The sequence below is a fragment of the Rhipicephalus microplus genome, chromosome 6 (assembly GCF_043290135.1).
Source record: "Rhipicephalus microplus isolate Deutch F79 chromosome 6, USDA_Rmic, whole genome shotgun sequence".
Taxonomy (NCBI): Eukaryota; Metazoa; Arthropoda; class Arachnida; order Ixodida; family Ixodidae; genus Rhipicephalus; species Rhipicephalus microplus.
Window position 1 is genome coordinate 7,139,512 of NC_134705.1, and position 15,896 is coordinate 7,155,407.

The 15,896-nt window shown below is 45.7% G+C and overlaps 1 protein-coding gene across 12 annotated transcripts in view; it reads left to right on the forward strand.

Annotated features, from left to right (window-relative positions):
* The window catches only part of LOC119167755 (uncharacterized), a 595,822-nt gene that overhangs the window by 185,020 nt on the left and 394,906 nt on the right, over window positions 1–15,896 (forward strand). For all 12 annotated transcript variants that reach the window (XR_012883841.1, XR_012883842.1, XR_012883843.1 and 9 more), the window contains one exon: window positions 15,800–15,880. Coding sequence is in view for 9 of the 12 variants with exons in the window: in XM_075865247.1 (XP_075721362.1) it covers window positions 15,800–15,880 (81 nt within the window). In the remaining 3 variants the exon portion in view is untranslated. The remainder of the gene's footprint in view (window positions 1–15,799; window positions 15,881–15,896) is intronic.

A 15,896-nucleotide genomic window follows, 5' to 3' on the forward strand; every position in this document is an offset into this window, starting at 1 on the left:
TTTTCAATTGTCCCAGCGGTGTTTCCGTGATGTGTTTGAGTTTGCTGCTCTATTATTTTTGGCGCATTCTTTAGGATGTGTTTCAAGCAGCATTGAGCGGCTACACCAAGGGACTCGATGTAGCATACGGGAGGTACAGGCATGGCCACTGCTGCAGGTAACATGGCTCGCGTGGCCGACAGGCGCCGCGCAAAATATCCATTGAGGCGTTCTGATGAGCCCGGCTCCCAGCTGCGTGTGTTACGTCTAACAGGGGCGGACAGACAATGCACAAACTGCAGGACAACTTTATCAGCGAACTTAATTGGGCCAGTTGGTTCTGCATGTAAACGACGTGAATATTCTTTTTGTGGACAGGGAAAGGCAATTGACAGCGCACACCTGTTTTTACCCTGCAGTGTGCGCGTCTTCAAGGGCACCTAAATTGTCGATATGCAGCAGAAGAGTTGCGCGATTCATATAGTGAAGTTGAACAATTCAGCTTTTCGACTGGAACTGAAAACCTTTCTCCTGTCAAACCATTCACATATTTTCGTTTACGTCTAAGCACACAACCTCAGGATAAAACGCTTATTTTGGTGCCTCTGTCACACCGGGCACTTTTCATAGAGGTCAGCGGCGACCACAATTTCTCGTGATCCGAAGTGTTCGTGGGACTGAGAAATTATAAAATGTACTTATTATGCGATGACGTCAACTACGGCTGAGTCACGCACACCTTTATGGCTTACTCACGAGTAAAATATTCATGAATAAACTTTCTACTGTCCATGTTCACGCCGAAAGATAAAAGAGTTAAAATGCGGTGATGTTCATTAGCGGCAGAAAGGCAGGCGTTGAGTCATTTGTTTGCACAGATGAGAGCCCACTCGCTGGCGTCGCTTTAAAAAAATTTATGCAACAACAATAAAACGTGGCCACCGCGACGTACACTGCGCGACAATTCGTGTCGAGCGCGGCTACTTAGTGCCCCATGTTGTTTTGGACAGTGCACATCAATGGTGTCACTCGAGCACCTTGACAATTGATTTTCAGTGTTAGCTTTCAGGTCGTGCTACCCATTTCAAGTGTCAGTACACATATATCTTTCACGGGTGGAAGACGACAACGACTGATGTGTTCCCAATAACTGGGGGCTTTCGACTAATACAAGGTCTAAGTATCGCCTCCGTGCCATTAGTTGGGGCTGAGCTTTACATTGCCTTAAATAAAATGGGCAGAACAAACCTGGGTGCTCTTGGTGAGAATTCAGTTTTCTCGCGTGATCGCTGCAATGCAGGTGCTCTTTCTACCGTCATCGGTCGGAAAACAATGTTTTCAATAGCATATAAAATTTTTCAGGCTTGCAGACTGCACCCTGGCTTGACACAGCTGAGCTCGAGTTACGAGGGCTTCTTCGGAATAGTTTTATTCGCATAGAACATCGGACCACAAGCAGCCACGGACAGCAACGAAGGTTAAAACCCCGCAAAAAAAAAGCTAAACCGGAAGTTTCCTGGAGTGTTTTTCGGTGTACCCACAATGTTGCCAGAGACCAGCAAGTGTTGGCGAAACTGTCTATAGCTTGTGTTGCTGAGTTAATTTTATAGTGCTTAACACGAAATATGTGTATTAGTTTTCTCCATTCTTTGTATAAAGTGTGTTATGTTTTGCCATGCCCGTCTCCCTCAATCCAATCCTTTGGAAGAGCTCCCAAGATGAATTCGTGACAAGGTGGTATTAGACAATAAACGGCTGGTGGAATGTTAGCAGTGTTTTTTATTAGGAAAATAAGCGAGAAGTGCGTAAGCGAGAAGTGCGTATCTCCATTAGACTGTACAGTGCTGAAATTCAATTTCTTCCCACCTTAATGATTGTTTTTTGTTGTTTTTTTTTTATACTGATGTAGAAAGGTGTGTATCTGCTTTCATAAAATCAATTCTTAGTATGCATGTGTGCTCATCTGTTTCTTGCTGTGTGTCTTGTTTGTCGCACTGCTCACGACAGTTTCAATCTCAAAACATCAACTGTACTGATAGTCAACTGTTTTAGAATTTATTTTAGGAGAGATGGAAAGTAATCTACGCATGAACCTAGGGGGCGATAAACTACACCAGCTACAACACTATTCAGTCACAAGTAGCGTTTCAGCTAATTATTAAGTGCTCTAGGTGTCATTTAGACAATGGAAACGTAATTTATTCCCAATAAACATGGCTACTCCACCGATAAATGCCATATTTGGTCTGGGCTGTGACAGCATCGTATATCCAAGTACTCGTCTTGAAGCTGTGTCTCTGTTACTGCGATGACATTGTATTGAAATAAAGCATTGTCATTTTTTTGGTGTGTTAATAAAGAAGCAGAGGCATAAGTCTATATGCAAGAAGCCAATTAATGAGCTAGCAGTGAGAGGGAAAGAACAGGAAATCATAGTTTCACTTCAGAATAGATTCAAGGCTCTAAACAAAGTAACCTCGTTTAGAGCCTTAAAATCACCTTAATAACACAAACTCAATAACACAAGTTAACACAATGAACAATAATCCCACTAGTATTAAGAGTGTGCAGTGGAAGTTGAGGTACAGTCACTAGACAGGACACTGGCAAACTATCTCGGGAGACAAAAAATCTCAATAAAAGATGACAAACCTTGAAAGCCTCAAACGCAACCAACGAAACAGCTAGTGGAGCTATCAAAGTTAATCAATAGGTGTAAGGTGGCAGGCATCAGAAGGTATAGCAAGGAGAGAATTCAGCAGGCTGTAAAAAGCAATAGAAGCTTGAAAGCTGCAAAGGCAAACTTGTTCATCGGAAAAATCAGATGTATGCATTAAGGAACAAAGAATGCAATGTTATAACCAATATCGATAGGATAGTTGAGGTGGCGAAGCAGTTCTACAGAGAGCATTACAAAAGCTGGAACAACCAGGATGATATTGTGAGAAACAATAATATCCCAGAGTAATTCGACATCCCACCAGTAACTACAGGGAAAGTAAGGAAAACCCTAGAAGGAATGCAAAAAGGCAAAGACACTGGTTAGCAAAGGTAACAGCGGACCTGCTGAAAGATGGTAGAGTAATTGTGTTACAAAATCTGGCCACCTTATATGCGAAGTGTCTTTTGACGGGAAGGGTACCAGAATCTTGAAAGAATGGCAACATCATCTCAATTCATAAGAAAGAAGACGTCAAGAACTTGAAAAATTACAGGCCGATCAGCCTACCGTCCGTTCTCTGCAAACTATTTATAAAAATATTAGCTAATAGATTTAAGGTGATTTAGAGTGCAATCAACGAAAGAATCAAGCAGGATTTCGTACTGGCTACTCCACAATAGACCATATTGAGGTTTGAGATTTATTTTGAGGTTTATTTATTTATCTGTACATTGAAAAAAACTAAGCAAAAGCAAAAGGCAATAAAGCCTGAGGGAGGCTTTTGCTTCAAATACAGTCTGACACACAGAAAAGGTGTCTACACAATTTAGACGCAAATAAAACAAATTTTTAAGCAAAGACTAGCGTACAGTACATTATAATAGGAAAACTAAATGCTACAATGATGAAAAAGGAACAGAACAATATGCAGTAAAAATACTATCAATCAGGTAATCGAGAAATCAATCGGGTAATCGAGAAATGGGCAGAATACAACCAATCCTTGTACATAGCCTTCATAGATTACGAGAAGGTGCTTGAATCAGTGATCACTAGTAATGCAGGCACTACGGAATCAGGGCATTAACGAACCCAGCGTAAACATACTGGAAGAAATCTACAGTGGATTCACAGCCACCATAGTTCTCCATAAAGAAAGCTACAGAATCCCAATAAAGAAGGATGTAAGGCAGAGCGACACGATCTCTTCAATGTTATTCACCATGTGTTTACAGGTGGTTTTCAGAGCCCTAGATTGGGAATAGTTAGGGATAAAAATTAATGAAGGTAGGGATAAGAGTTAACAAATTACATCCTATGACTTCTGAACTGGACATAGATAGCAAGAGAGTAGGTCTAAAAATTAATATGCACAGAACGTTAGTAATGTGCAACAGTCATGGCAGAAAGCAGCGCTTTGTGATAGGTGGAGATACGCTGGAAGTTATAAAGTAATATGTTTACTTAGGACAGGTAGTAGCTGAGGAGCTGACCCATGAGATTGAAATAACTAGAAGAATAAGGATGGGGTGGATCACGTTCGACAAGTATTTTTAAATCATGAATGGTAATCATGAATGGTAATCCCTCGGTATGTATGTAAAAGCTGCTTCTTGGCGGTACTTACCTACGGAGTGGAAACCTGGAGGCTTACAAAGAGGGTTCAGCTTTAAATTGAGGACGACGCAGCAAGCGATGGAAAAGAAAATTATATGTGTAACCATAAGGGACAAGAAAAGAGCAGAGTGGGTTAAGGAACAAACCAAGGTTAAGGATATCATAGTAATCAAGAAGAAAAAATGGACATAGGCTGGGCTCATAGCGCGTAGGCAGGATAACTGTGCTTTATTGAGGGTTACTGATCGGATTCTCAGGGAAAGTAAATGCACGAAGAAAAGACAGAAGGTTAGGTGGGCCAATGGGTATAAAAAGTTTGGAAGTATAACATGGACTCGCTCTTCGGATTTCGTGCCGACCGGTTGTGCCCTCGCGATCTCCGACGACAGCACAGCTTTGGTCAGCTGGCTCGCCCTACGCCATCTCCTGCCGCCAACAAGAGCTCTCACTGAGTGGTGCCTCATCCTCGGACTCCTGCGACCGTGTCCATCTTTCCTATCTCCTCCTTGCTTCTGGGTGTCGTTGTACCTGTGCCACGCTCTCTCCTTCCCCCTCTCTATCTCTATACCTTAAATCCCATTCTTTTAATCGCCCCTTATCCCCATCCCTCTTGAGCTACTGTTGATGTGTCGCACTCTGATGCTGACAGTTACGGGTCTCACTTTATGTTCTTTTCTCTTGTAAGAATCTCATAAGTAAAATGTATAACATGGCAATGGAAAGCTTAAGAACAGGTTGATTGGTGGATCATGAAAGAGGCCTTCGGCCTGCAGTGGGCATAATCAAGCTGATTATGGTGATGGTAAACGGAACTCGAAATGATATTCTGCGCTAGCAAACAATGACTTAAGAATGTAGCGCATTGCAGTGTTGTCGCACACCCTTGTTTGCTAGTGCTGAATTTGTTTTCAAGTCATATTGAAACAAATGTTGAGTTAAGTAGGTTAGTAGCTGGTCGAACTTTTTTTTGTGCTCACTGATATTTGTTTATGTTTGTGCCATTGCCGTTCATCCTCTGTGTTATTGTGTTGAATGTTATCTGCTGGACAAATGTGTTCATCTATGAACGCTGGTGAAGCATCCCAAATGCTAATGTGGATGGGGTTCAGCCTCTTGTTTTTTCGCCGATTTTAAAACCAAGTCATTCACTTTGTAAGTGTAGAATTTCAAGTATTTGATGGCGATATTAGGTTGTTTTTTTGGTCTTCTATAGAACGCAATAAGTTCGATATTAAACTGAGCGATTTCAGAAGCTATGAAATTTGGAATTTGTTTCATTGCAAAAACTAAAATTTTATCTCGGTCCTAACATATTGATTCTATTAGCAGGTTGCTTTTATGACTGTAATGGTCTATTTGAATTAAGGTAGAAGTTGTCGTTTTTTGTTTCTCTGTGGTCTTCCCCAGATTTACCTGTTTTGTTCTTTAATGTTTAGACTTCTGCTCTCGATCCCTCAATGCTTTCATTGACGAATTTCATTGCTTGTTTTGCAAGGTTGAGCTTAGTCTTTATCAAGCAGGTAATAGGTTAAGCCCTGTCTCTGATGCAGTGCCTCAACCAGTTATGACCATTGGATTCCTCAAAATTCAGCTTCCCTTGATTCAAAGCACAGGCCTTCCAGCACACGTATCATACATTCTCACCAAGCATCTTACCCTATGGTCAAATTTGCATCATAATAAATGGAATATCTTGAGTGCTTTCGGAGGCAAGTGCATGCTGCCAACTCACAAAAAAAAGGTTATCTTTGGTACAGTACTAGTGTATCAGTCAGCCTAAAGGGAAGAATTAAAAAGTACCTAATTAGGGGCACACCCCAAGTATACCATATTTAATGAACGCACTCGCATAATAAACGCACCCCCAACTTCAGTCTTTGAAATTCGGATTTTTTTCCTCCCGTAATAAACGCACCCCCCACATGCGTCCTCTGTAGGCGAGCTATCCCACACCTGGTACCTTCTTGCCTACTGGATCTCTTTCATTTTTTATTATTATGCTGTCCTCCTTCGGCCACCTCAGCTCGCTTCCTCTCCATCTTCGCCCGCTGCTGCGCGCCATAATGTTTTTCTTTCTATCAGTGCCCGGCACATCCCCAGTCTTTTTTAATTATCTATGTGCCACAGCGGGGTTCACGAACAGCGCGAGTGTAGACACATCAGAGCTGATAAGCACACAGCAAACGAAAGTCACGAAACTGCCCGTGTCAACCGACAGTTGCTTCCTGCAAATATGAAATTTTAAGGTCCAACCACATGCACGCAATTTTCGAGCGACAACGACAGGAATCGCTGTCGTCATGGATGTCGCGAAGAGCCATTCGTAGCTATCGCGTGGCAGGTTTATAGAAAACCAGAATAGAGTCGCGTGTCGCCCAGAAAGGATCATGAAGAATTCCATAACATGGTAGCACCCCCGATTCTCGGTTCAGTATCAATTTGCTCTTCATGCTTGTTATATGCGCGTATTTCAAGGATCGCAAGACTTACCTTTTCTACAGTAAATTCTCATGTGGATAGCAAGGCGGCGGCCGTACTCTGTCGTCATCGCGGTCGTCACGGCGTCATCGCGGTCGTCACGTAAGGTTGCCGTGAAATTGGCAAAGTGCGTCGTAGCGCACGCTTTTGGGTGCCCCTCGCGATCACAGCAGATACCAGTGTTGCGGTTAAACAGTTGGGAGCAAAGATAGCCACGAAAAACTTATGCGGGGGCGGTGCGGGGACAGCTTGCAGAACAAAGCAGCTGTTCCAAAACTTTGTATGCATATGTCAATTGGGAAAGGCTTAAGCGAGCTAGCTTTTTTTGTATTACCCCATTTTTTCTCATCCCAAAAAGGTTTCCATAAAATTTGCGCCGCATAATAAATGCACCCCCAACTTTGCTTCAACTTTTCTAGAAAAAAAGTGTGCCCATTACGCGAGTAAATATGGTATACAGTGGTCGATTACATATGCATATGCTGGCTAATCTTTTCTATCCATCACTGCAAGTCAGCTGATATGTGCAACGCATGCGTAGTCTGTGTGGTACACTTTCCTCTCTTTAACAGTTTCTTGAAGACGAGCTACACCATGAACTTTATACAAGAGACTTCTTGGCTGGTGATATGCTTTCTGAGATCATTTTGAAAGAAGTGTACTGAATGGAGGTGAATTTGCGTGCATCTCAGTTAGAGCTGTCACCTTTGGCTGGTCATCCTCACTGTCCGGCTCGTCACTGTTGAGGCCATCATGTCGAAATAGTTCACACATTAGAATCGATTGTCTCTACTTCCAACAAAGCACTTGGTCATTTTCAGTAACGATGTGATGCAACCTTGGTGCTACAGGTTCTACGACCTGTGCCTTGCAGGTCCATGCTTTATCCGAGATCCTCACCACTTCTCATTTCTTCAAAGTCAGAGTAAAGGGGCATGAGGCATGTGCAATAGGTCTGTGAGTGGGAATGGTGCTACGGAAAAGTACCCGATGATGTGCTTCCCTGCAACATCCGCACATGCATTGGTGGGTGAAGGGCTCGTGGCACGTGACTCAAGCCATTGCCTCCTTTATTAAGACGCCCGATGAATGACTTGTGCTCCCAGCGGAGTCGGCCTTCCTTGAGTTTTGGGTAAGCACCATGCGGTGGTGCTCGCGAACAACACTATCTAGAGTGCCTCGATGCCCGCTTTTCCACTCAGAGTGAAGACATCTGCGGCGGCCGCCATTATCACTCCCGCTGCATACAGGTTTCGTTCTGGCTTGTAATGGCCCACTACCTTAGCACAAGTGATTGTGGCCCTGAAGAACTCAAAATTCAGGTAAAACATGATGAAGAAAACCAGCACGTAAGCTCTATAGCTTGGAGAAGACGCTGCAGGCACCACAATGGCAGAGGAAGCAGTTCAAAAGGTGGCAGCACCGTGAAAGGGAACATGCGCATCAGGGCACCCTAACACTATCGTCATGGCATTTTTTTTACTTGTGGCTCATAGTGGCGCGTCAGGCGAAAGTTGAATATTCAAGATCTGCAACTATATATGACCATTTTAGTGCATACGATACGGTTTGTCGATCTTCTCACCCTGCAAGTTTTGAGGTTAAGAATGTCGAAAGTATCCGGCGCACTGACCACTTTACCCACCATAGGCCCTTTCTTGCAACACTGCAAAAAGATTTGCGCCTCCACAGACAAGCACGTCTTTCCAATTGCCGGGAACCTCCTTCACTCATGCAGTCAGGTGGATTTTAAGCACTTAAATGCAACGTGTTTTTCAGCCCGAGCGTGAGCCTCGTTCTGTTGACTGGCTAGTTCAGCAGCTTTGCATATTTATTCCGTCTTGGCTAACGTAAGGACTTTAACTTTCAGAAGCTTCTCTCGCAACTTTGGCCGATGTATATCGACACCCCTGGTCTCGTATCATTGATTCGGTCAATTGAACGAAGTTGCAGCTTTGGGACAACATTTGCTGATCGCACAGGAAACGTTTAAAGGGCTCAGCTTTGTCTTGGGTTCCCTAGCAGAACATGTACCTTTTTTATCACTTGTTCTTGACAGTATTTCTTAAACTTCTGCACAACCATGGCATTCTGCTTCCAGGAAACTGAAATTGTTAAACCCTTCAAGTGCATTATCACCGGCCACGCTCAGCATCAGTGCAGCCATCAAAGTTTGGCTTTTCCGGGGATGCTGTCACCTTGAGAAAACAGCTCCAACTTCTGTATGACCAAATTCCAATTCCTAGCAATTGCGCTAGTGCTCCAGTGGCTTAACTAGTTTCATTTCATCGAATACACACAACAACGACGACCTGTCACGCCCTCATCGAGCAACACCATTTCTGACAGTTTGTATCAGTCAGCCGGGAGGCACCAGTTAAAGAGTGCTTTATTCGGGACACACTCCTAGTATATATAGCCGTTAACGACAAAGGCATGTGCTGGCTAATGTTTGCTGTCCGTCACTGCAAGCTAGCTGATACTCTGCACAATGCATCCGTAGTCTGCACGATTTGGCTAGTAGCAGTCAAGCTTAGTGAGGGGGATGCTTCATTAGATGAACAATCTGAAAGACCATGGTAGTTTTGTGCATGCATATATTTAGTTTGGCATTGCCTTTTTTCAAAGTGCATCTTTTTTGTGCCATCTTAGACGTTTTGATGCTGCATACATTGAAAAATGACAACTAGCAGAGGCTAGCTAGTTCATTTGGTGAATGGAACCTTTGGTGTCGTGCTACTTGAGTGACGCCAGAGCAAGCTGATGTGGCAGAATGAATGCTAAAGCTTTACCTACCACATTACCTACCACCGCACTACTGCTGTTAGTGTGCGAAGATGTGCTCTCACGTATCTGCGCGAACTATGATTGAGATAGAAGCACAGGTAATTTAATAATCTCAAAAGTGGAAGCTGCATGCGCAACCACTTTATGTATAGTAGGAGAAACTCCTGTCACGGGAAGAAAGCATAACGTTGTATATTAGGAAAGTGCATCCTCTTGCTAATACTGTCGTAGTCGCCAAAGCATTGACGCTCATTCATTTGCGCCATCATTTGATACTTTGTTGATTTTAACAACAGACGCTTATATTGCCGCATGTTGTTAGGCACCTACCGAAGTCTTGCCCCGCTTCCTGCTCTTATGAATTCTGCCACACCAACTGACAAGCCAAACGCGCCAAGCTAAACACGCCATGCAACGCTGGCTGGACGTGTCACCACATCACGCGCTGGACAAGGAACGCTGGCGGTTTTTCGAGGGGCAGCTCGAGGCGAGACGCAAGAGAAGTTGACGAGGTTTTGACCAGTGAGCTCACAACCTTTGTGTATTTAGTTGACGGGCACAAGTTCGCTATTAATAAATAGCTGTTTTAGCTTCCGGCACTGTATTTGTTCGTTACAAACTGGTGGAGGTGCTGGGTATGATTCCAAGCCCATCTCAGTATAGGGAACATAGCCCAGAAGCCCGAAGGTTGGAGCCAGTGCTGTTGACTCCCGTACACCAACGAACGAGTCGTCGCCTACGAGTTGAGCAGCCCGAGTTTGGTGCCCTCTTCGATTCTTCGAGACCAGCGGAGGATGTAAGTTCCGGAGCCCCTGCAATGGCCGCCCAAGCGACTTCATTTCCATCGCATATCGTCATGGACCCGCCCCGCATACCAGTGGTATTTCACGGTGATATTTTCCAGGATTCCGAGGACTGGCTCGACGGTTTCGAACGCGTTGCCAGACTGAACGGTTGGAACGAAGACCGGAAACTTCGTTACGTCTACGTGGCACTGCAAGATTCTGCACGTACGTGGTTCGAAAACCACAAAGCGTCCTTATTATCGTGGAACGACTTTCGAAGAGAGTTTCTTGCTACGTACCCAAACACGGACCGCAAAGAAAAGGCAGAGGCCGCTCTTCAGACGCGAAACCAACGGAACAACGAGAGTGTCCCCATGTACATTTAAGACATGTCTCGACTGTTCCGCCGGGCCAACCAGAACATGGCTGAGGAAAAGAAGTTGCGGCATCTGATGCATGGTGTGAAGGAGGAGCTTTTTGCAGGCCTGGTGCGTAATCCACCGCGCTCTCTTGCTGAGTTCAGATCAGAGGCGACCATGATGGAAAAGACCCTGCAGCAGCACGCGCGCCAATACAACAGGGACGTAAGCGTCTCATCTGTTAGCGCGGCGTCGACAACCCTCACGAGTAACATTGATCTCTTGCGTGAAATGGTGAGGGCTGTCGTAAGGGAAGAACTCCAGAAAATACACGACTCAAGCTCATCCAGCGATGTCCTCACTTGCCGACGTTGTGCGCGAAGAAGTGCGGCAAGCGGTTCTACAACCACAACCGCAGGTACTACAGCGCGCACAACCGGAGCCTCCGCCTCAGTTGTCGTACGCGCAAGCTGTACGACAGGACCTTGGACGCATGAATCGGACGGCTGCGACTGCTGTGATGCCTCCAACGTTTTCTCCGAGTACGCCGCTACCAATGCTGGAAGCAAGACCACGTAAGAGCGATGTATGGCGCACTGTAGACCGGCGGCCCCTTTGCTACCACTGCGGAGAAGCAGGTCACCTTTACCGGGCATGCCAGTATTGTCGAGCGGGACTGCGTGGTTTTCCAGTCAATGCACCATGCCCACGGAACGGTGAACGGCCCTACGAAATCGAAGAATACTTCTATTCACCTCAAGACACGCAACAACGGGAGTCACGTTCGACAGCATTGATGCGCTATTGGTCGCCGAGTCCTCGTCCGTCATCAAATCTCTGAAGATCACGTTCACCTAGCCCGCGGCGGGAAAACTAGAGCCAGCGACCTCTGGAGGTGAGGCCGCTGATATACTGACAACTGAAGACCCTCCATTGTTAGCCCGACAGGACGGCGGCAGTTACGCAACGACGGTCAAGTGCAGTAGTAGCGACGTTACCTCCGAAATATTAGTCACGATCGACAATGTCGAGGCCGTTGCGCTAATAGACACTGGTGCAGACTATTCGGTTGTCAGTAATGCTCTCGCAAAGAAGCTTAAGAAGGTGATGACTGAGTGGGCCGGACCTCAGATACGTACCGCTGGAGGGCACTTAGTTAGTCCCGTGGGGTTATGCACCGGAAGGATAAGAATAAGAGGGTTTGTATATATCGGCAGCTTTATTGTGCTTCCTGAGTGCTCCCGGGAACTGATTATAGCAATGGACTTTTTGCAAACAAACAATGCAGTCATTGACTTGCAAGAGTCCCAGGTTTCGTTTTCTACGGAGAATGTCATCGCCTTCTGTCATGCGGAGAAACCAATCTTTCTACCTCTCCGCATTGTGGACGAAGATGTAACCGTGCCGCCACGTTCCAGTGTGACCGTTCTTGTGAGGAGGGAAGTTCTTCATGACTGTGACGGATTAGCTGACGGAAACATCGGACTGCTACTAGAAAAAGGACTATGCGTGGCAAGAGGCCTGGTTAGCCTTCGTGATGGATGTGCGTATGTCCTATTAACTAACTTTCGAAATGAGCTGCAGCATGTTGCGAAGGGAACATCCGTAGCATCGCTGCATAAGTACGTGCAAGTCTCAGATGTTTGCACTCTTGATAAAGCTTCAGAGACAGTAGATAACGTATTCCAGTCAGTAGACATTGACAAAGAGCTCTCGTCATCTCAGGAGCAACAGATTGCTGACCTCATCAGAGAGTTCGCCGAGTGCTTCTTCACCTCGTCGAAAGTTGAACGTACTCCCGTCGCAAAGCACCGTATCGTGGTCGAAGAACACGTGAGACCTGTGCATCAGCGCCCATACCGAGTAGCGCCAAAAGAAAGGGAAGCCATCAAGAACCAAGTGCAGGAAATGCTCAACGATCATGTAATCCAGCCATCCAACAGTCCGTGGGCATCACCGGTAGTGCTAGTCAAAAAGAAGGACAACACTCTGCGGTTTTGCGTTGACTACAGAAAGCTGAACCAAGTCACAAAGCGTGATGTTTACCCACTTCCACGGATCGATGATGCTTTGGATAAGTTACGCAATGCTCACTTCTTTTCATCATTGGACTTAAAAAGTGGATATTGGCAGATCGAGGTGGACGAACGAGATCGCGAGAAGACGGCGCTTGTGACCCCAGACGGACTATACGAGTTCAAAGTGCTCCCTTTCGGTTTGTGCTCTGCTCCCGCTACCTTCCAGAGGATGATGGACACTGTGCTCTCCGGGCTCAAGTGGCAATCGTGTCTCGTCTACCTCAACAATGTAGTGGTTTTTTTTTCTACCTTTGAGCAGCACATCCACTGACTGAGAATGGTACTGGATGCCATTCGCGTGGCAGCACTGACCATCAAACCGCAAAAGTGTCTCTTTGGATTTCGTGTCAGCTTGGGTTCCTCGGGCTCATAGTGCGGAAGGCGTCCGCCCAGACCCGGAAAAGATTGCAGCAGTTGAAAATTTTCTGAAACCGCAAGACAAAAAGGCCGTCAGATGATTCCTGGGACTATGTGCCTACTACAGACGCTTTGTTGAAAACTTTGCTGAGGTCGCTGAGCCTTTGACACGGCTAACGAAAGAAAGTGTACCATTTTTTTGGCGGGAGGAACAAGAAGCTGCTTTCTGAGAGTTGCGACACCGTTTGCAGTCTCCTCCAATACTTGCCCATTTTGACGAAGAGGCCGATACAGACATACATACCGACGCGAGTAACGTTGGCCTCGGTGTCATCCTCGTTCAGTGGCAGAATGGAGAAGAAAAGGTCATTGCTTACGCGAGCCGCACTCTATGGAATGCTGAGTCTAATTACTCAGCGACAGAGAAAGAGTGTCTCGCAGTTATATGGGCCATCAGCAAGTTTCGCCCATACCTCTACGGCAGACCGTTTCGAGCAATCAGTGATCATCATTTATTGTGTTGGCTGGCAAACATCAAGGACCCTTCAGGAAGACTTGCTAGATGGAGCCTGGGTCTGCAGGAACACGACATAACGGTGGTCTACAAGTCCGGTCTCAAACACAATGACGCGGATTGCCTGCCTCGCGCACCTGTTGAGTCTCCATCATCTGACCAAGAACAAGACATTCCATTTCTTGGAGTTCTGAATGTGTCGGAGATGGCTCGTCTTCAGCGAGAGGACCCGGAACTACGCCCGCTTATTCAATACTTGGAGGGTCACCAAATTGAGGTACCACGTGTTTTCGTCTGTGGTTTGACATCCTATGTCCTCCGGAACGACGTCCTATACAAGCGCAACTTCGTAAACACCGGTGAGACGTTTCTGCTTCTTGTATAATCATCACTGCGAGCAGAAATCTTAGAAGCGTGTCATGACGACCCATTGGCTGGCCATATGGGTAGTAGCCGCACTTTGGCCAGAATTCGCCGCAAGTATTATTGGCCGAAATTAAGGGATTCGGTGCACCATTATGTTAAGTCATGCCGCGATTGCCAGAGACGTAAAATGCCACCATCGAGACCAGCGGGTCTGTTGCAACCAATAGAGCCACCAAAAGGGCCATTTGAGCAAGTGGGAATGGATTTGGTTGGTCCATTTCCTCTCTCTTCATCGGGAAAACGCTGGATTGTTGTAGCAACAGACTACATGACTCGATATGCTGAGACATCACCTCTCGCGAAAGGAACGGCGAACGAAGTAGCCCACTTTTTCGTCACTCAGATTGTACTACGACATGGCGCACCACAGGTTGTCATTACAGACAAAGGAACAGCATTTACTGCCTGTTTGATGCAGTCTGTTATGAAGCTCACCCACACCGATCATAGAAGGACTACGGCATACCATCCGCAAACAAACGGATTAACCGAAAGGCTCAATAGAACTCTCGCCGACATGATCTCGATGTATGTGGACGTTGAGCACCAGACATGGGACAGTATTTTGCCTTATGCAACATTTGCGTATAATACCGCAGTACAAGAAACGACACACTTCACGCCATTTCAGCTTATTTATGGTCGGACGGTCACAACGACCTTAGACACGATGTTACCTGTCAACGATTCGAATGAGAGTGACCCACACATCAGCGACTATATAGAAAGGGCAGAAGAGGCACGGCAATTGGCAAGACATCGTATCATTTTGCAACAAGGCTCTGATGCAAGTCGCTATAATCTGAAGCAGAGAGACGTACAATACAACCCCGGAGACAAAGTGTGGGTGTGGACGCCTATATGCGCACCTGGCCTATTGGAAAAACTGATGCGGCGCTATTTCGGCTCTTACAAAGTACTTTGCCAGTTAGGCACGCTAAACTACGAAGTAATTCCTGTAGGGCAAGTGTGCTCAACCCGACGCAGGAATCGCCCAGAAGTCGTACATGTAGTACGAATGAAACCGTACTACGAAAGGCACTGAACGAGACAACTAATAAATGTGCTCAAACATCAGATAAATACTCCTTTACAAAACTGTTTGACGTCAGCGTACGCATCGGGACGATGCGTTTCAGGAGGGGGACTAATGCTGCATGTTGTTAGGCACCTACCGAAGTCTTGCCCCACTTCCTGCTCTTATGAATTCTGCCACACCAACTGACAAGCCAAACGTGCCAAGCTAAACGCGCCATGCAACGCTGGCTGCACGTGTCACCACATCACGTGCTGGACAAGGAACGCTGCCGGTTTTTCGAGGGGCAGCTCGAGGCGAGACGCAAGAGAAGTTGACGAGGTTTTGACCAGTGAGCTCACAACCTTTGTGTATTTAGTTGACGGGCACAAGTTCGCCATTAATAAATAGCTGTTTTAGCTTCCGGCAATGTATTTGTTCGTTACAATATAAAGAAGGCATGACAACTGTGGCATCTGGTTTTGTTACTGATTAATTGAAATAACTTTAATACAATAGACTTTCAGTAAACGGAAATCTGTTAAACAGAACTACTGCTAAGCGGAACTATTTTCTCTGCTATGCTTGGTTTTGGGCTTGTATTCTGCATCTATGTTCTTCTCTCAGTAAATGGAGCTCCTGTTAAATGGAACATATTTTCCCTGTTCCTTCATATTCCATTTACTGAGAGTTTACTGTAATGTAATTGAAATTATTTTGTGACACTACCTCGTTATTCCAGGTGCCTGCATGGAGGCCAACAGCATTCCATGGAAAACCAGAGCTGCGCATACAGCTTCGGGAAATAGTTCAGTGTACTCAGGTTGGTTGATTTATGT